The sequence below is a fragment of the Procambarus clarkii genome, chromosome 63, assembly GCF_040958095.1.
Source record: "Procambarus clarkii isolate CNS0578487 chromosome 63, FALCON_Pclarkii_2.0, whole genome shotgun sequence".
In the NCBI taxonomy this organism is placed as follows: Eukaryota; Metazoa; Arthropoda; class Malacostraca; order Decapoda; family Cambaridae; genus Procambarus; species Procambarus clarkii.
In genome coordinates, this window is record NC_091212.1 from 29,745,718 (window position 1) to 29,767,999 (window position 22,282).

A 22,282-nucleotide genomic window follows, 5' to 3' on the forward strand; every position below is an offset into this window, starting at 1 on the left:
CAAGCCTGCCTGCCTGCCTGCCTCCTTCCCAGCCTGCAAGCCTGCCTGCCTGCCTGCCTTCTTTCCAGCCTGCAAGCCTGCCTGCCTGCCTCCTTCCCAGCCTGCAAGCCTGCCTACCTGCCTCCTTCCCAGCCTGCAAGCCTGCCTGCCTGCCTCCTTCCCAGCCTGCAAGCCTGCCTGCCTGCCTCCTTCCCAGCCTGCAAGCCTGCCTGCCTGCCTCCTTCCCAGCCTGCAAGCCTGCCTGCCTGCCTCCTTCCCAGCCTGCAAGCCTGCCTGCCTGCCTCCTTCCCAGCCTGCAAGCCTGCCTGCCTGCCTCCTTCCCAGCCTGCAAGCCTGCCTGCCTGCCTCCTTCCCAGCCTGCAAGCCTGCCTGCCTGCCTCCTTCCCAGCCTGCAAGCCTGCCTGCCTGCCTGCCTGCCTGCCTGCCTGCCTCCTTCCCAGCCTGCAAGCCTGCCTGCCTGCCTCCTTCCCAGCCTGCCTGCCTGCCTGCCTGCCTGCCTCCTTCCCAGCCTGCAAGCCTGCCTGCCTGCCTGCCTCCTTCCCAGCCTGCAAGCCTGCCTGCCTGCCTGCCTCCTTCCCAGCCTGCAAGCCTGCCTGCCTCCTTCCCAGCCTGCAAGCCTGCCTGCCTGCCTGCCTCCTTCCCAGCCTGCAAGCCTGCCTGCCTCCTTCCCAGCCTGCAAGCCTGCCTGCCTGCCTGCCTCCTTCCCAGCCTGCAAGCCTGCCTGCCTCCTTCCCAGCCTGCAAGCCTGCCTGCCTGCCTGCCTCCTTCCCAGCCTGCAAGCCTGCCTGCCTCCTTCCCAGCCTGCAAGCCTGCCTGCCTGCCTGCCTCCTTCCCAGCCTGCAAGCCTGCCTGCCTGCCTGCCTCCTTCCCAGCCTGCAAGCCTGCCTGCCTGCCTGCCTCCTTCCCAGCCTGCAAGCCTGCCTGCCTGCCTCCTTCCCAGCCTGCAAGCCTGCCTGCCTGCCTGCCTCCTTCCCAGCCTGCAAGCCTGCCTGCCTGCCTGCCTCCTTCCCAGCCTGCAAGCCTGCCTGCCTGCCTGCCTCCTTCCCAGCCTGCAAGCCTGCCTGCCTGCCTCCTTCCCAGCCTGCAAGCCTGCCTGCCTGCCTGCCTCCTTCCCAGCCTGCAAGCCTGCCTGCCTGCCTGCCTCCTTCCCAGCCTGCAAGCCTGCCTGCCTGCCTGCCTCCTTCCCAGCCTGCAAGCCTGCCTGCCTCCTTCCCAGCCTGCAAGCCTGCCTGCCTGCCTCATTCCCAGCCTGCAAGCCTGCCTGCCTGCCTCCTTCCCAGCCTGCAAGCCTGCCTGCCTCCTTTCCAGCCTGCAAGCCTGCCTGCCTGCCTGCCTGCCTCCTTCCCAGCCTGCAAGCCTGCCTGCCTGCCTGCCTTCTTTCCAGCCTGCAAGCCTGCCTGCCTGCCTCCTTCCCAGCCTGCAAGCCTGCCTGCCTGCCTCCTTCCCAGCCTGCAAGCCTGCCTGCCTGCCTCCTTCCCAGCCTGCAAGCCTGCCTGCCTGCCTCCTTCCCAGCCTGCAAGCCTGCCTGCCTGCCTCCTTCCCAGCCTGCAAGCCTGCCTGCCTGCCTCCTTCCCAGCCTGCAAGCCTGCCTGCCTGCCTGCCTCCTTCCCAGCCTGCAAGCCTGCCTGCCTGCCTCCTTCCCAGCCTGCAAGCCTGCCTGCCTGCCTGCCTCCTTCCCAGCCTGCAAGCCTGCCTGCCTGCCTGCCTCCTTCCCAGCCTGCAAGCCTGCCTGCCTGCCTCCTTCCCAGCCTGCAAGCCTGCCTGCCTGCCTGCCTCCTTCCCAGCCTGCAAGCCTGCCTGCCTGCCTGCCTCCTTCCCAGCCTGCAAGCCTGCCTGCCTCCTTCCCAGCCTGCAAGCCTGCCTGCCTGCCTGCCTCCTTCCCAGCCTGCAAGCCTGCCTGCCTGCCTGCCTCCTTCCCAGCCTGCAAGCCTGCCTGCCTGCCTGCCTCCTTCCCAGCCTGCAAGCCTGCCTGCCTGCCTGCCTCCTTCCCAGCCTGCAAGCCTGCCTGCCTGCCTGCCTCCTTCCCAGCCTGCAAGCCTGCCTGCCTGCCTGCCTCCTTCCCAGCCTGCAAGCCTGCCTGCCTGCCTGCCTCCTTCCCAGCCTGCAAGCCTGCCTGCCTGCCTGCCTCCTTCCCAGCCTGCAAGCCTGCCTGCCTGCCTGCCTCCTTCCCAGCCTGCAAGCCTGCCTGCCTGCCTGCCTCCTTCCCAGCCTGCAAGCCTGCCTGCCTGCCTGCCTCCTTCCCAGCCTGCAAGCCTGCCTGCCTGCCTGCCTCCTTCCCAGCCTGCAAGCCTGCCTGCCTGCCTCCTTCCCAGCCTGCAAGCCTGCCTGCCTGCCTGCCTGCCTCCTTCCCAGCCTGCAAGCCTGCCTGCCTGCCTGCCTCCTTCCCAGCCTGCAAGCCTGCCTGCCTGCCTGCCTCCTTCCCAGCCTGCAAGCCTGCCTGCCTGCCTCCTTCCCAGCCTGCAAGCCTGCCTGCCTGCCTGCCTCCTTCCCAGCCTGCAAGCCTGCCTGCCTGCCTGCCTCCTTTCCAGCCTGCAAGCCTGCCTGCCTGCCTCCTTCCCAGCCTACAAGCCTGCCTGCCTGCCTGCCTGCCTCCTTCCCAGCCTGCAAGCCTGCCTGCCTCCTTTCCAGCCTGCCTGCCTGCCTGCCTCCTTCCCAGCCTGCAAGCCTGCCTGCCTGCCTGCCTTCTTTCCAGCCTGCAAGCCTGCCTGCCTGCCTCCTTCCAAGCCTGCAAGCCTGCCTGCCTGCCTCCTTCCCAGCCTGCCTGCCTCCTTCCCAGCCTGCCTGCCTGCCTCCTTCCCAGCCTGCCTGCCTGCCTCCTTCCCAGCCTGCAAGCCTGCCTACCTGCCTCCTTCCCAGCCTGCAAGCCTGCCTGCCTGCCTCCTTCCCAGCCTGCAAGCCTGCCTGCCTGCCTCCTTCCCAGCCTGCAAGCCTGCCTGCCTGCCTCCTTCCCAGCCTGCAAGCCTGCCTGCCTGCCTCCTTCCCAGCCTGCAAGCCTGCCTGCCTGCCTCCTTCCCAGCCTGCAAGCCTGCCTGCCTGCCTCCTTCCCAGCCTGCAAGCCTGCCTGCCTGCCTGCCTGCCTGCCTCCTTCCCAGCCTGCAAGCCTGCCTGCCTGCCTCCTTCCCAGCCTGCAAGCCTGCCTGCCTGCCTGCCTCCTTCCCAGCCTGCAAGCCTGCCTGCCTGCCTCCTTCCCAGCCTGCAAGCCTGCCTGCCTGCCTCCTTCCCAGCCTGCAAGCCTGCCTGCCTGCCTGCCTCCTTCCCAGCCTGCAAGCCTGCCTGCCTGCCTCCTTCCCAGCCTGCAAGCCTGCCTGCCTGCCATCATGCTAACGGGTAGTGTGTGTTAGGCTTATCTTCGGGAATGAGCCGGTCTCGCCCCCACCACCCGCCCCCCTACATCTCATACTCTCTTTTGAAGGTCACGCGGTTCAACAGCGTGACTACCACTCACTCCCTGCCTGCCAGCCTGCCTGCCTGCCTGTGCCTGCCTGCCTGCCTGCCTGCCTTTCCCTCCCTAATTCTCACTACTTCCGTCCCTTCCTGCCTACCTCCTAGCATGTCTCCCTCCCTCCTAGCATTTCTCTCTCCCTCCCACTCCCTCCTAGCATCTCTCTCTCCCTCCCACTCCCTCCTAGCATCTCTCTCTCCCTCCCTCCCTTTCTGACTAATTCTCCCCCCCTCTCTCATACTGCCTCCCACCTAAACTCCATCGTCCATCCACCCACCAGTCAGCCATCACTGACGCAATGCGTGCATTTGGAGCCAACATGGTGCACAGATGTTTCTTGATTGTGCAGATATGTAAAACAAAAGCACAGAATGAACATTCCAGCCTTATGGCAATTCAAAATAATAGGAATAATAGGCCGTGAATCTGTGAAGTCACAGTGGGCAAACTGGACCATCTCCCACCCACCACCACAAGCCGGCGTGACGCTTGGCGGACCCCTTCCTACCCGAACTTTGTTCGGGTAGCATGACTCCCCAACCCCAATCGGGAAACTGGAAGTTTCGGATAACTAAAGTTCGGAAACCAAGTGGTGCTCTGTAGTAGTCAGATGAATGGAGGGGCAAGAAACCCGAGGGTGCAGTCAGGACAAGTCCAGAATGAACCGCAGGTCCGCACAGTCCCGTTTCGGGACAGGGAACAGGCGGGAACCCCACGAGAGATATGTCGTTGGTTTGACCCCCGTCCCCCAACCGCACTCACTTCAAGATGACCCAACAGAGCGCAGGACAAGAGGCTTGCCCCGCCAGCTCCGAACCCCCCGAAGGAGGAGGAGCCATCCAACGCCGCCGCAGGCTGTTGGAAACGACTCAAAAAGCCCACAAATCTTTTTGGTCAAGGAGTGAGCAAACAGAGTAAGCCTCTCCCCCCCTCTCGCCCCATCAATAGGGCGAACCACAAAAGGGCCGGGGCCGCTTAAGAGAACCCGACCTGCGCACAGAGCGATCACTGCACCGACCAGATGCAGACGGTTCCATAGGCGGCGCTAGCTCAAACTGGCACTTGTGGCCTACCACGACGAGCAGAACCCCGAGCCCCTGGCACGACCCTTCAAGAGGAACACTCCCTCCCCACCCACCGGACCCCCTAAAGGACCAAAAAGTCTGACAACGAACCAAGGCTGCCTGCAGAAACTGCCCAACCTGCAGCCTCTACAAATACTGTATAAAAGGATAAAAAGGGAAAGAAACTAAGAGCCAGGGCCCAAGCAGATTTCAAGGAGGAAACCTGAAGCACAACCTGCCGACACGCGAGACAAGCACCGAAAAATTGTGAACTACGAGGAGAGGTTAGAAGCATTAAATATGCCAAAACTAGAAGACAGAAGAAAAAGAGGTGATATGATCACTACATACAAAATAGTAACAGGAATTGATAAAATCGATAGGGAAGATTTCCCGAGACCTGGAACTTTAAGAACAAGAGGTCATAGATTTAAACTAGCTAAACACAGATGCCGAAGAAATATAAGAAAATTCACTTTCGCAAACAGAGTGGTAGACGGTTGGAACAAGTTAGGTGAGAAGGTGGTGGAGGCCAAGACCGTCAGTAGTTTTAAAGCGTTATATGACAGAGTGCTGGGAAGACGGGACACCATGAGTGTAGCTCTCATCCTGTAACTACATTTAGCTAAATACACTTGGGTAATTACACCGCAGGATCGACGCAAATTGCTTCAACAGCACAGACGACGCACGAGCCGCCGAGACCAAGGCACTTGGAGTGGCCCTAAGCGCCACTACACCCTTCGCAAGCCAATCCGAAGACAGCTCCAGGAGGGAAAAGAAGCGCAAGACCAAAGCCAGCAATGCATGAGTGAGCAAGCCCTCGGCCAAAAGCGTAATTGACAAGGACGAAACCCTTCTGCCAAGAGAACCCCTGCCCTTCTGCCCCTGCAGAAAGGCAGGAGCAAACAACACACATTAAGGTGCTCCAAGTCGCCCCACAGGTAAAGCTGGACCACCATTAACGCCTCACGCCACTCAAGCATGCAGGTACGGCAGAAAGTACTCAAAGCATCCAACGAAAACAACGCGCAGTCTGCAGCCAGGACAACTCTGGAACCTCATAACGAACCCAGTATGGAGACAAAGACCCAAACCTGAATGATTACGGATCCATTATAGAGGGATGTTACAAACCCGATTCCATCGTCAAAGCATGGAGCAACGACGTCAATGCCATCTGTGAGTCCGCTCCCGAAACCCCCCACAACATGGACGATGCCATCTAGTGGTGGCAGGATGATACCAGCAAGAGGTGCTAGATTCCTGTCCTGGTCAGCTCGAGAGGTAGCTTTTGCTGACCTCTGGTGAGGTGGCGCCTAGAAAATCAGCGCCAGTCTATTGTAGGAGGAGTTGTATGTTTGTCAGAGTCCGTAAGTGGTATTTCCTAGTGTCCCATGTACTGACCAGTTTACTGATGACGTGTCTGTATCCACAGAGGCGAAGTAGGGCTGCTGTGGTACGAGGACAGTCAGTCTACCCAGGGCAGCCAACCTCTCTCTACTCCATTCTGCTTTACGTGAGCAGTGAGCCGCCGCCGAAGAGGAACTGTGTAGTGTTCTACTGTCTGCCTGTGAAGTGGCAGTGACGGAATTCGAACGTATCCCGGGACTGGCAAGAGGAAGAGACGACTGACAGTAAGGTGCTACGGAGGAGTGTAACTAGCTAGTTGCAAGAAGCTCCTGCCAGGGGTTAGCTACCCTTGTATTTGTTCATGAAGAGGCCCAGCAGCACGAGGCTAATGTTCTCTGCCAGCACCAGGCTGGAGAGTGATTGTGGGCGTTCACAAGGAGCACCTAGTGAGACTCTGTATAGGCTGGCCCGTGGCTAGGGTAGACTCGTTGGTGTTTCCCAGTACTGGTTGAGGACTGTACTGTGTGTTGAGGAAACACGGAAGCTGACAAGACTGCATCGTATGAGCATCGAGGAGCGCTTAGTGTCCTATGAGAGCAACACTTGTGTATATATCGTGTTATCTTGCAGGTTATCTTGAGATGATTTCAGGGCTTTTAGTGTCCCCGCGGCCCGGTCCTCGACCAGGCCTCCACCCCCAGGAAGCAGCCCGTGACAGCTGACTAACACCTAGGTACCTATTTACTGCTAGGTAACAGGGGCATAGAGTGAAAGAAACTCTGCCCATTGTTTCTCGGCGGCGCCCAGAATCGAACCCGGAACCACAGGATCACAAGTCCAACGTGCTGTCCTCTCGGCCTACCGGCTCCCTATGAAGCCGGTAGTGTAGTAATACTTCCTTTATGATTATATATGAGGTGATGGGAAAGTGATTATATGTGAATATATTGATAATTGATGAAGTGTCATATTTAATGCAACTCCCCCCATTGTGTTTTACTTGCATTACCAAACTCACTCCTTGAAAGCCACTACTAACTTGGGGTTGGATACCAGAACTTTAGTTCCTCTAGCAAAGAACCCGGTTGCGACCCATTGTGGCCGTAACAAGGGAAAATCAGGATCGCGCAGAAGGTAAGCTGCAATGGCCGCCCGCACCTTAGTGAGACTTGAGGAGCCGAAAACCTCCGGAAGGACTGAACCGAAGGACCCAAAGCAATACCAAACCGAACCCGGGGAGGGGCTGAACCCTAATCCAACTCATACACAGAGAGAGGAGGGAGGGGGGGGGGGGAGGAAAACCTCACTCCTTGTAACAAAATGGCCTAATATATTATCAATCTACAAAGTCATGTTTTCCAACTCCAACATGGGATGGAAGCCACACAAATTTTATACAAGAGTTATTATTATTGGCAAAAATTACATTCCATTTAATATTACAAGCTACTTCCGACATACATTGTGATGGGTTATTTAAGGACTGCAGAGCACTTTTAGAGTCACAGAAAATAACACTATAAACCTGCGTCAAAAAGACCAGATGCGAAGAGCGAAGTAGACCGAACCAGTCATGTACCGGACCGGTCCAATCTGCTGAAAAAAGGCAGAACCGCGGAAAACATCCCAGGTACAGACATTGAGCAAGCAGCGCCTGAAACCAAGGCTGTGCCGGCCACCAAGGGGCCACTAGAACAATTCTTCCACGGTAGGACTCAAACTGAGAAAGAACCCGAAGCAACAGCTGAATCAACAAGCAGCAAACACTCCCTACCCAGGGCCAAATGAAAGCACCAAGACCCAAGCTGACCCCAAGGGTGAGGCAGAAGCCAAGCGACAGCTATCCCTATGGAAGTGGGACCCAAAAGCTCCAGGGAAGATAACCTTGAAATCCAAGGCACCCAGAGAAGGTAACCCTAAGCGCATGAAGCCCGAGTACTTGTAACTCCTGGCCAACGCTCCAACACACAGCAGGTATCACCGCTAAGGTAAAAACCCTGACGGGCAATCGAGATCAGAGTAGACATCCGCCCCAGTCGGCTTCAGTCAACAAGTTGGTGGGCAAACGATCGGCATGGGAAGGCCGGTGCAAACAAGCGGCGCGTCGGGTTGATGACAATTTGATCGTTTCCTTGTTTTTCTTCAGGGGAGTTTTTAGCCTCTCTTTCGGTCTCTGGATGCAATTTTCTACCAGTCGGGGTCTATTTTGAGGTGCCTGCCTTTCTGGGTGCCTAACCCCGATCGATAGCAGACATGAATATACTCTCAAAGAGTGGAGTTTTCAAAGGCCATTGCTCCCTTCACCTCTCTGAGGGAGCCAGGTGTTGGCTTGTGGTTTCCGGTAGGTAGACAATTCCATATGATTGAAGCCCCAGACTAATATAGCCAATATCAGTCCTATAGCTCCAGGGAGCCGACACCTTCCCTCAGAAAGATCAATTCTCGAGACCTGGAACTTCTAGAACAAGAAGTCATCGATTTATGATAATTAAGCAAAGCTGCCAAATATACTTTAAGCAATAATACTTTTGCTGTGTAATACTTTATAAATAATACTTTTGAAGACTTCTCTAATGCTTGTCAGTTTAGTTTAAATTTCCCACTCAAATTTTGACAAACACATAAGATTAAACATAGTGATGCTTTGATTCACTTGAAAATACAAAATTGTTTATGTTTAATAAAGTACATCACTGAAGGCAGATATAACTCCTGCAGAATACACAAGACTCGCCTATATGTGACAATTACAAAATAGCTGATATCAATGAGGATACTGCATTTGATAAGTGAAGATGGACAAAATAAATTCTAAGGCCCTTTTCATATTTTATTGAGAAAAAGGTCAAATTATTCACAAATCTTTATCACTGAAAGAAGAAAAAAAGAGAGGTATAAAATAATATACACATGGAAACTACTGTAGGGAGTGCCAGGTCCAAAATTTGCATAGTAAGATAACATACTAAGGTGAATGTTATGAAAGGAAATGCAGAATAGAGCCAGCAAAAAGTAGAGGTGCCATAGGCACAATAAAAGCACTGTATGACCGTAAGAGGTTCCCATGGCTCTTCAATAACCATCAGCAATTTTAAGAAATATTGCCAGAACCAAAGTGGAAATCTTAAAAAAACTCATATCAACACAGAAAATCTGAGCATTGACTGCATTAAATCAGTTATTGTAATGGTCTAAGTCTTTTACATCACACAATAGTAGTTCATCCATGTAAAATTTAACTGAAACCCAATATTTTGTTCTAATTTTATCTAAATCTTTCAGCTTTGAAGTAAAAGGAATAAGGCAAGTACAATAACAACTGCAATAAGACTAATTTCTTATTTCCATCTCTTGTTTTCGTCACTTAACCCTCTCGCTTACTCTTCCTAAAATGCATTATAATCTGCAACGCTGACCCCTATATTTTTATTCACAGGCCACTTCAAATAATGGAATAGTAAGTCTAGAAAAAACAAGTTAGTTACCTGTAAAATAATTGTGTCCTCAGAAAATATTGAGTTATCTGCATGGAAGATAATTTTGGCAAGTGCTCTCACCAGCGGAGCATGTGACACTATGAGGAATACTTGAGCCAACAGAAACAGGGACACCACACTGCTTACTCTTGGTCTCTCATCCTGAAAATCAAAGAGCAGCTTAAGAAATAAAATAATACATGACGTGTTCATTAATGGCTCAATTCTCTTATAGAAATGAGAACTTACTATCAGAACATGTTAACACTTTGGCGTGCCCCGCCCGCCACCCCTCAACTGTGCGATTTGGGTCCCAGCATTTCATGGGAGCGCGCGTTAATTCTGAAAAGTGTATACTCTCTTCAACTTTGTCACCTTAATTCTCATCCTACGAGATTAAATTTGGCATCAATGTGTTCGCAATAGAATTCTCTACAGCACTAAATGCATATAAACTCCAAAAGCCCGGCTAATTACCCGCAGCAAACAGAGAAAGTGCGAACGAGTTACCCAGGAGCGCACAAAAGCGATAAAATGTGTTCCCTCTTTTCACTCTGGTCGCCTCAATTTTCAGTCCTAGGTCTTTCATTTTGGTATCAATGGGTTTGCAATAAAATTCTCTAGAGGAACATTAGCATATAAAATAAAAAACCTGGTCACGCTCCACCCGCCGACGAGTTGAAGACGGGCCACGCGTTAACTGCGAGTGAGCGCCCAGACGCCTTCCAGCTACACTCCCAATTCCTGCCCACAAATGTTTAGTATTTAGTATTTTAGTATATTTAGTATTATAGTTTAGTATTTTTTGTGTAGTAGCTGTACATCACATAAGCATTGTAGATATAGCCACTTGCACAAAATAGAAGGTCATTTTCTTCGTCCATTTGTGAGTTTTCCCTATGAAGTGATAATATTTGATAATTTGGTCAAAGTGATCAACACCTTTCATGTTTGTATTGTAGTCACAGATTGCATTCGGCTTGTTGACAGTTACCAAACAGTCCCCAAAAAATGGGATAAAAACCTGATTTTTGGCAATTATTATAGTGGATGACGCAATGCTGCGTCATCCCTGAGATTACCGACAGTAAACGGATGACGCAATGCTGCGTCATGCCCGGACTAAAGTGTTAACCTATCAATAACATAAAAAAATAAAACAGCCATCGGTATCACAGGTAAGAAACAGGACTGAATAAGCAGGAAAAATCATTCAAACTCCCCAACAGACAAGTATTTCTCAAATGAGAGCAGAGAGGAGTGGATCAGACAGCTGCCCCGTGCCAACTGATATCCTGAGAAGAAGAAAACTAAGCTCACAATAAACGTTGGAACACCCACTAACACTAAATAATCCCAAGCTTATGCTTTAGAAAAGGCTTGTAGATGTTATCATCCCACAAAAGGATTGAGCTAAATGGTCACAGAGTCATGGTATGTCCTTCCTGAAAGAGGCAGAACTTGCTGGAGAGAACCAAAGCAGACTAAGAACAGAAACAGCCTCTACCCTAAATAGAAATACACAATTTTCCAAAACAGCCATCACATGACTATAAAAATAAAGCACATTGTATAATCACATGGAAAGTGTTTTCAAAATTTAGAAAGTTACAAAAATCAAGATAAATAACATTAAGATACGATTCTCTTAGATGAAAAAAACCAGCGTTGAATGTAATGAAATGCCATTTTCTGGGCGAGACCCAGAGACTCCCCGAAGTTATACCGGGTTGATGTGTATATATTAGACCGTAGCAACAGTCAATCAATGGAGTTCTAGGCCTCCCAATGACCAGCGCCAGAACCTGGCCCCCTTCATATGAGAGGCACGAGGAGCAATGGCCCATAGACACCCCCGTGTAATTGGAAACGGTCTATATCAGCCATCTACCAGGTTAGGCACCCAGGGGCAAGATTCACAAAAGCACTTACGCAAGCACTTACGCAAGCACTTACGAACATGTACATCTTTCCTCAATCTTTGACGGCTTTGGTTACATTTATTAAACAGTTTACAAGCATGAAAACTTCCCATTCAACTGTTGTTATTGTTATAAATAGCCTCCTAGTGCTTCAGAGCTCAATAACTGTTTAACACTTTCGCGCTCTCCGCAAAGGTCACTCAGCCAACCGAATGTGCGCGCTGCGTTTTTATAGCTTAAGGGTAAAAACAAAAATGTGTATACTCTTTTTACTCTTCTGACCTTAGTTCTCATGCTACGTATTTCATTTTGGTACCAACGTGTTCGCAATAAAATTCTCTAGAAGAACATTAGTAAAATAAGTCACGAAACATATAGGGATACCAGCACCAAATAAATAACTACGTAGATGACTCGCCGTGAGCGCCCATCAGCAACAAAATGTTTTTACTCTTGGGATTGTAATCACCTCCACACTTGTTCTACAGCGTTAATTTTGATATCAATGGACTCGCAATGAAATTCCCGACACGGTGATATGAATATAAGCGTAGAATAATGATGCAGCCCGCCCGCAAGAGTGTGGGAAGTGGTGAAATTGTTACCCGGTATCGGTGACGGGACGACGCACGGCGCTTTGAAAGTTTATACTTATTTCACTCTCATGACATTAATTTTCTATGTACGTCATTCATTTTTATGTCAATGTGTTCGCAATAGAATGTTCTATGTGCCCATAGGTAAAAAATATCAACAAAGCGTAAGTTAGAATAGCGACAAATATAAAACAACGCTGGAACATATCAGCGAGCGTCAAACACACACGAAATATTTTTACTTTTGTTATGTTTGTCAAGATTATACTTGTTGTACACAGTTATTTTTGGTTGTATATTGATCGGAATAAAATTCCCTAAACAGACATATGCATCTAATACATGATATGGGGGAAGAATTACCAGTATAAACAGCTAAAGTCACCCACCTGCAACCCGTTTGGGACAAAATACCATTTGATCGAAGTTATCCACACCTTTCATGAACTTATTGTACCATGCAGCCTAGTGGTGAGAAAGAGAGCCTCATAGCGCGCAGTTTGAAACAAACCCAAAGTAAATCGGATAAAAATTGAATTTTATACAAATATTTTAAAAGTAGACATAACTTTATGTCCACTAATGCGTTTACGTTAGACGAAACCGAACGCGCCGGCTCGTCCAGATAGCGCGAAAAGTGTTAATAATTGGAAACAAAACCGCCAAAGATTGAGAAAAGATGTACAGGTTCGTAGGTGTTTGCATAAGTGCTTTCGTGAATCTGGCCCCAGAACGGTAGGAATCCCAAAACAAACTACAGCTGGTGAAAAATTGCTTAACCGAAAGCCGAACGAGCGAACAGAACTCCCAATCAGAAAATGGGCAAACAAGCATGACGTTACCACAGCCTCGAGGGGGAGGGGAAAAAAGGGTGTCCCAGACCTCTGTCAGCTATCCAACCCCAGTTCAGAGGCTGAATATCAAAAATGCAGAAAAATCTGCCGACCGGAGTGAGGGAGGGAGGGAGGGATGTTGGGGAGCCTCCAGGTCTCACCCAGAAAATGGCATTTCTTTACATTCAACTCTGGTTTTCTATGGAGACCCCTTCAGCTCCCCGGAGCTGCCTAACCAAAGATAAAGGAAAGAGGAACTTAAACAGGAGGCGGCCACCACCACTCCTCAACAACTTGAAGTTGAGACAACTGGCTGAAACCTGCGACCCAAGACTACACAAACCCGAGAAGGGACAGGAACATTAACAAGGGGTACCATGTGGCCAGGACCCTGTTCGACCTCCAAAAGCCTTGTGCCCAAATGTCAACCCACGACATACTGTATTACCAAAAACAGCAGCCAAAGCCGTGAACTTACGAATGGTGTGGGCACGGGGATAGACCACAGGCTGACTGGAGAGAATAATCCTGTGAACAACCTGGGAGACCCGCACCCTGGAACAGGGAAGAGGGAAAACTGGGACAACCCAAAGCGCATCCCTTGCCATGGAGGCCGTGGCTCGCAAGTAAAGGCGAAGAGCCACAACCGGACACACAACATGATGCACCCCTGACTGAACCAACCAAGCATCAACAACCCAAGAACCCATCCAGAAAGCAGCAGTCTCATTCTTCGCCAGAAAAGAAGGAGATGGCTATAAACGAACGAAACGACCCCTGCGTCGGAAGAGAGCATAAAGCTCCCCGACCCAACCCACGGAGGCCAATGCCAACAAGAAAAAGAGCCTTAGAAAAACAGTCCTGACCCAAAGGGGCCATCACAAACCAAGGAGAAGAGAGAAAAGAACACCTGGTCCAACGACCAGGATGGCTCAGGCGGTGCATGAGCAGGCCGGAGGTGAAACAATGCCCAAGAAAGCTTACGGAAAGGAGCAGAAGTGACATCCACCCCAAACGCAAGCTGAAGTGGTTCTGCCAGCATCGCACGATACGAAGCGACAACATTTGGCATAAGATGATGGTTCAGAAACAACCAAGAGAGAGAAAGTTCAAAACAACTCGATCAGAAATCGAAGACAACCTACAAAGAGTCTAGAAGTGCCGAAAGGACTGCCAGGAAACTTCATACTGCCGCCGAGACGAAACTTGCAGGTGGGACACCACCAACAAAGCCACCTCATCATCATACAAGTGGTGATAAACATGTATCAAAAAGACCAGACACGAAGGTCGGAGGAGAAGATCGAACTAGCTACGGACCGGACCGATTTTGCTGAAAGAGGCGGAGCCGCAGGAAGACCCTCTGGGACGGACACCGAGTAAATAGTGCCAGAAACCAAGGGAGCCACCAGGACTCCAAGTCAATCTCCAAGCGAGCCACGACCTGGAGCAACAACTGAACCGGGAAGAAGAGGTACAGGTAACCCCACCTAGAACAGTCCAGTCGAAAGCATTGACTGCGTGGCCGTCGGGGAAGGACGCCGCATGTACCGGAAGATGCGAAGAGGTCCACCTCCGGGCACCCGAACGTCTGGCAGAGCCAATGGAACGAGTGTCGACCGTCCATTTCGTGGATATGGGAATGAAACGGGAGAGGCCGTCTGCCAGGACGTTAGACACACCCTGAACATGAACCGCCCAGAGAGCCTGACGGACGGTTCAGCCCATCAGGCTCTACCGTCGCTCGCTCGACGGCTCTACCGTCCAGCCTTTGGGCTGGACGGTAGAGCGACGGTCTCGCATCATGCAGGTTGGCATTCAATCCCCGACCATCCAAGTGGTTGGGGCACCATTCCTTCCCCTTGTCCCATCCCAAATCCTTATCCTGACCCCTTCCCAGTGCTATATAGTTGTAATGACTTGGTGCTTTCCCCCTGATAGTTCCCTTCCGGAGGGCCAAACCCCGAGAACTCAGCAAACGAGTCACCCGAGGCAGAATCAAGAATCAAATCCTGAAAGAATCAAGGACTGCATCGATTGTTCAACTGCATCGAACCATGGTTCAGATAATGAACCACAGGGGAGCAGTCCGAAAGGAGCTGGATTGTCGATTCGCGAGTGACGCGAACCCTCCGAAGCGAATGTCACACTACTGTGAACTCCAGTGCTGTGCTGTGAGCCTGACGGTAGGACAGATCCCACAGACCCTGGCTGGTCTGGTGAGCACTGGTCATAAAGCCCCAGCCGAAAGATGTGGCATCCGTGAACACATTGAAGGAGGGCTCGGGTATGCACCACGGCACTGGACCCCGAAAAACCCGACGAGGAAGCCGGCGAAGCAGCAGCCGACGCTAGGCTCTCGGGGCCTGAACCCAGCGATCGCGAGAGCAACGGAAAGGACGTACCTGAAGGAACCAGCACAGCCGCTGAAGCCAGATCTGACCCGACGGATAGACCAACACAATGAAGTTCAGACTCCCGCACAGCTGCTCGAGCAACCGATGAGAGACTCGGGTGTCCTCCAAAAACAGCCGAAGACTGCAGCGACACCACTTGAGGGAAAGACAAGGAATCGGTCCGAGAGTTCCACACAAGACAGTGCAAACTACCTCTTACCCTAGGGCGAACAAGAGGGCAAGAAACACCCCAACACACAAGGGGCAGCCAAATGCAGAGCAGCAAACGACCAAGCAGAGGTAGAACCCAAGAAACTTGTGAAAGGTGGCCTCAAGCCCCATGGGCAGTACTTACCGGGCACCTATGAAAGGTAGCCCTAAGCGCATGCAGCCCGAGTACTGAAGAGAATACTCCTGGCTTGCACATCCCCCCCCCCCCAAGGAACAGCCCCCACACCAACAAGGCACAGAGCTGGAGACAAATCAGGAGCCAGAGCACACAACTTCAGCCAAGCATATCAGCCTCAGAACTGGGGTATGGGTAGTCAGCACGAAGGATCTGGGGCTCCCCCTTCCCCCTCCCGAGGAGGGGGGGAGCTGAGCAGACTGCAGCGAGGCGACGTGGTGACGTCATGCTCATTTGCTCATTTTTATCTGGGGAAGTTCTGCCCACTAGTTCGACTTTCAGTAGCAACCTCTAAATCAGAATAGGGGTTTGTTTTGGGGCGCTTACCTTTCTGGGTGCCAGACCCGGTCGATGGCAGACATAGAATGCTTCCAACCACACGGGGGTTTCTATAGGCCATTGCTCCTCGTGTTATTGTGAGGGGGCCAGGTTCTGGCTTGTGGTCCCTGGTAGGCCTAAGAACCCCATTCACATGACTGATGCCAAAGTCCAATTTTACAATAAGAGGCTGGATAGCTCCGGGGAGAGCTGAAGGGGCTCCACCCTCACAAAAGAAAACCCCCACAAAAGCACATTTCCAGGGGAACAGAACCTGTTGGAAATTATCCAACACTAATACATTATTTTGTGTATAATAATACATCCTTATTGTATAACCATAGTAATTACAGTACAAATTTTACTAATTCGTAAAATTAATCTAATTAATGTTTCTATTACGACGCAGTATTTTACCAAATCCTTCCTACGGTCTCCATGACGCCGGGAGGCAGCAGCAATTTGAAACGTGAAATATCTCCACATTTAGTTGAATCTAAACAGAGTCCAGTTGATTACTTTCTTTTACTAAGGATAATCGTTTATTTAGTTGTTTTATTTATACAGCATATTACTGCTTACTGAACTCGCTTATTTAGGTGAATTAACAACTACAGTGGAAAATATTGCAATATTTTCCACAACACATTCAGAACATTGCTCCTCCCATCATACAGTTATTCACACCAATGTTTCATGTTTATTTATGTATATTTACAACATATGTACACACCATACACTGTCACACACTACATACATTCACCATCAACACATTCTGAACACTGCAAGTGTGAGCTGTCACACCCAGCCAGCCCTCCCTCCCTCACTCCTCCAACATTGTATTCGCCAATATTCCTCCTCCCATCATACAGTTATTCACACCAATGTTTCATGTTTATGTATATTTACAATATATGTACACACTATACACATTTACCATCAACACATTCAGAACACCTCGAGTGTGAGCATCCACACCCAGCCAGCCCTCCCTCACTCCAACATCTTACTCACGAACATTGCTCCTCCCACCATACTGTTAGTTTTTATTACTCTATTTACACATGTTACATATATACCTATCTACCATACACTACATGAGAAATCACACAGCAGACGACGCTACGATTACGACGTCACCTCCCTCACCAAAATAGCTCCTCTCAATATACTCCTGTTGCTGTTATTACACTATATACACACACACTGTATATACCCATGTACATGTGTGTTCCCCTTAGCGAACCACGAAGCTAGTATGGTGAGTAAAACAAGTGGCTGCCACACATAGTGAGGCCACCTCAATTCTCTCCCTTCCTCACCAAAATTCCTCCTTCCACAATACTACGCACAACACTAATTATAACCACAATCCTGGTCACTAATTCCTGTAAATGAATAGTTGACCACAAGTTTATTTTGAAAAGGAACCAAAGAAGTCCTTGAAGATTCCTAGATGGACGAAATAATGCTGTGGTGCTGTGGCTAGCGCTGTGAACATCGTGAACAGCGTTGAATCACTGATATTTGAACATTGTACCCAGTCATTATCACACTCAGGCTCTTCTATAATACTATCATGGCTAAATAATACAGGTTATATATATATTTTGACATTATTAGGCGATGCTGTGGTCACACGCTGAACAGCAGTGCTGTGCGCTCATGCTGCGAGCACCAGCCTTGGTTGCTCACTCACTACTGAGGCTCTCACACCCGGAAATGTGAACCACGATTTTTTTAAAGATGGTGTCTGTTTACAAGAGCCCTGAGGAAGCTGACGTGAACCCCATGTAGCCACGGGAGTTTTGAATGGAATGTGAAAAATACAAATACTCAGAGGCGCGTAGCGCACCCCAGATGTGGGCCTGCAGGCGCGTTGCGCAGTTAAAGGGTTATCTCCTAATGAGATCAATACTACTAACCCATTGATTTGGTTATATATTTTACCATATTACTGTAGTATCTTGAAGTACCTTTGCCTCTAATTATTTTTATATAATCCATTTAATTTTCATTTAGTTACATCAGTAAAAAACCAGCACTGAAATCATGCTTGGGATATACTAATTTTTTGGCATGTAACCCCCCATTTTGGGTGAGTGAATTTGACTCATAATATACAGTCCTTTTAATATTCAAAGTATTATTAATTAAGAACATCCACAGAACACTAGTTCATGGAATTAATATCAAACCACTTGCTCTACCTAGTTTTCCACTTATTCACACAAAGTAGTGGTCTTTCATAGCTATCGAAAATAGTATTAATTCAAATGTTTTACACGAGTCAAGTTTTCCCACAGAACCAGCCGCTATGCGCACATCACACAACTGCACAGTACAGTACCTTGTGCCCCAGCCAGAGATGATACTACTTCCTACCCAAGGGCAAACAGGAGTAAGAACAACCCCAGCTGACCCAAAGGCGGGCAATCACAGAGCAGAAAAAGAACCATGTGGAGGTAGTGTTCCGAACAGCTTATGGAAGAGAATCCTAAACCACAAGGGAAGTACTTACGGGGCACCTACGGAAGGTGGCCTTGGGCGCATGCAGCCCCAGTACTCTTGTGTTACTCCTGGCTTGCACACCACCACACAGAACAATATAACTATGGACAGCACTGTTCAAAAGGATGGAGTCAGAGTCGATTGACCGCCACCAAACACAACAGCCTTTGAACTGGGGTCGGGTAGCCGATGCAGGAAGGCTGCGCAGACAGCAGCGCAGCGGCTATGTTGACGTCATGCATGTTTGCTTGTTTTCCGATTGAGGAGTTCTGCTTGCTCGTTCGTCTTTCGGTAAGCAATTTTTCACCAGCTGTAGTTTGTTTTGGGATTCCTACCTTTCTCGGTGACTGACCTGGTAGATGGCAGATATAGATTGCTTCCAACTACACATGGGTGTCTAATGGGCCATTGCTCCTCGTGCCTCTCTGAAGTGGCCAGGTTCTGGCACTGGTCCCTGGTAGACCTAGAACTCCATCAATTGACTGTAGCCAAGGTCTAATATATACACATCAGCCCTGTATAGCTCCGGGAAGCCGAAGGGACTCTCCACAGAAAGATACCCAATTTACCAAGTGGTTCCATATTGGGCTACAAATCCCAATATTACAGAACATTATAATTATGACTACTGTACAAGGCTTGTCTAACAATTCTTAAAAATATGGTTCAGGTGTTGCTAAAAGTTAACCCAAGAACCAAACCATCAAAATTAAAAATACAGTTAATTCTAAAAGTCTTCATAAGTGGGCTATAAAACCCATAATGTCTATAATTAAAAGTTCCCCCAATCATTCTGAAGCTTTCATTTTGGAAAATCATTTAAATTTGCAAAGCTGTTTTCTTATGTAACTTCAGTGAAAAAGAAAATGGCTTAATTGTGTATTAACTTTCTGCCTTGGAGACAAGTATGACTTGAATCTACAAACATTCGAAAAACAGTGTGTGACAGAACTCACCTTGTCTGGAGAAGGATTGAGGGAGTACACAAGTAGAGGAACGAGGAGCCTGTTCAACAGGTGATCAGCTAGCACAGCATTAAGAGTCTTTATATCCAGCTTCAGTATATCATTCAGATAGTGGAGATGATCTAGGTGCTCTGCAACTAAATCTGCCAGACGACTTCGACTGTTGTGACTGCCATGATGATTTAAGTATTAAACAAAGTCAATTTTGCAATACTGTATATACATCATCAATATCACTTAAAATAGCATTTAACCCATATTATGAGCTAGTAAAGGCCCTGTTCCACCACTATCCTTATACTGTACTTAATATATAATAGAAATTGCAATTAATGCCATCAATTCCAAGCAATACTTTCTAATTGTCCATCACTTTCATATACTGAGTATTATTTCCATTTCAAAATTCCTTCTAGTTACTATGACTCCAAGAGTATGTTTCAATAATATAAATCAAGAAAACTTAAACTATGAAAGGGGCATAAAGCTGTGTTCATATCCATGTATTGATTGTACCTCTTTTCCTATGGACTGGAACAAAACTGCAACACAACATGTATGGACACACAGTAACCTCTAATACAATTTTCTTTTTATGTATTATATTACTGTATTACTATTATCATAACTTGTTATTATGGAATTTATTCACTTCTATTTACTTGCATGTCCACACCAACAAACACCTTCCACTGCAACCATACTTCAATACTTTCCAGTATCCTTATTAATTTGAAGATTTATTTTTACCATCCTCACAGGCTACCCACACAGGCTGTCATACAACATTCATCAATATTCATTACACAATATTCTCAAATACCCAAATAATAATAATAATAATAATAATAATAATAATAATAATAATAATAATAATAATAATAATAATAATAATAATAATAATAATAATAATAATAATAAATAATAATAATAATAATAATAATAATAATAATAATAATACTTCATTCACCTGGACTCTTGGAGACTCGAACCACGGACCCCACGTGTGAGAGGCCAAAGCTCTATCGGCCGAGCTATTGAGTACAGTGGTACCTCGGAATGCGATTGTCCCTGTATGCGAGATTTTCGGAAGGCGAGGTGTATTTACTCCAAAAATTTGTCTCGGAAGGCGATGGTTACTTCGGGAGTCGAGTTTGAACGCGAGTTTGTTGATACGCGTACAGCCGACCTAGCGCGTGGTCGTTCGGCGATCGTCGCCCCTCTGCCCCGCTGCCCCTCAGTTCACCATTGTCTCGCGCGCAGTGACTACCCCCACATCAATTCTTGTCATGAATTTTCAGTGTTTTGTTGGATTTTTGGTGATTTGTCTATACAATTTGTTATTATATATCTCACCATGAGTCCCAAGAAAGCCAGTGGTAAGGATAAAGGCCAGAAAGCTCATGTGAGGATGACAATAGAGGAGAAACAAGAGATCATTCGAAAGCATGAGAATGGTACACGTGTTGTTGATCTTTGTAGGCAGTACAACAAAGCGACATCAACAATATGCACTATACTTAAGAAGAAAAATAAGATTATGAGTGCTAATGTGGCAAAAGGAGTAAGAACATTAACGACACAAAGACCACAAATACTTGAAGAAGTGGAAAAGTTGTTATTAATTTGGATACACGACAAGGAGTTGAGGGGTGATAGTGTTTCGGAGGCCATTATTTCTGAGAAAGCCAGGGTGTTGCACGAAGACCTTCTAAAGAAGACCCCTGCAACGAGTGATGCAGATAAGAAAGAGTTTAAGGCAAGCAGGGGCTGGTTTGAAAAATTTAGAAAGAGAAGTGGTATCCATAGTGTTACAAGGCATGGGGAGGCAGCCAGCTCAGACAAACCAGCCGCTGGACGATTTATTGACGAATTTAAAGAGTTTGCAGAGGCTGAGGGATACCTACCGCAACAAGTGTTTAATTGTGACGAAACAGGACTGTTTTGGAAAAGAATGCCTAAGAGGACATACATTACCAAGGGGGAAAAATCCTTGCCTGGACACAAGCCTATGAAAGATAGGTTTACGCTTGTGCTGTGTTCAAATGCGAGTGGCGATTTAAAAATTAAACCCTTGCTAGTGTATCATTCTGAAATTCCAAGGGTTTTCAAACAGTATAATGTGCAGAAAACCCGTTTGTTTGTGATGTGGAAGTCTAATAAAAAAGCATGGGTGACTAGGCTTATTTTTTCGGAGTGGGTGAATGAAGTGCTGTGCCCTGCCATAGAAAAATATCTGCAGGAGAAACAATTGCCACTCAGAGCCGTGCTTCTCCTTGACAATGCTCCTGCTCATCCTCCAGGCTTGGAAGATGATTTGATGCCTCAATACAATAAATTCCTCACAGTTAAATTCCTTCCTCCTAACACCACTCCTCTAATTCAGCCTATGGACCAGAAAATCATAGCGAATTTTAAGAAACTGTATGAAAGGGCACTTTTCCGGAAATGTTTTGAAGTGACTGAAGCCACAAACCTCACCCTCAAAGAGTTCTGGAGAGAGCATTTTAACATTTTTAGTGCTTTAAAACTCGTTGACAAAGCCTGGCAAGAAGTGACTCAAAGAACCCTGATCTCTGGCTGGAGAAAATTGTGGCCTGAAGGTGTGAGAGAACTAGACTTTGAGGGGTTTGAGCCTATAAATGATGCGCCTATTGTTGAGGAAATTGTTAGTCTAGGCCAGAAAATGGGCTTGGAATTGGATGGTGATGATGTGGAGGAGTTGGTGGAAGAACACAACGAAGAACTGACCACCGAAGAACTCCTAGCCCTTCAACAGGAACAGCAAGCCAACACAGCAGCGAATGATTCTGCAGTGGAGGAGGAGGTGGTGGCAACAGCACCAGCGAATGTCCCTTCTGCAGTAATTAAGAAGGTGTGTCAGATGTGGGAAGAGATTCAAACAACTATTGAACACACTCACCCAGACAAAGCTGTAGTAGGCCGTTGTCTTAATCTTTTCAATGACAATGTGATGCCTTACTACAGAGAGAGCTTGCG

The 22,282-nt window shown here is 48.6% G+C and overlaps 1 protein-coding gene across 1 annotated transcript in view; it reads right to left on the reverse strand.

Moving 5' to 3' along the window:
- The window catches only part of ema (C-type lectin domain containing ema), a 198,941-nt gene that overhangs the window by 156,188 nt on the left and 20,471 nt on the right, over positions 1 to 22,282 (reverse strand). Inside the window, 2 exon segments of the mRNA XM_069308827.1 lie at positions 9,345 to 9,497; positions 19,274 to 19,451. Of these exon segments, the coding sequence (XP_069164928.1) occupies positions 9,345 to 9,497; positions 19,274 to 19,451 (331 nt within the window).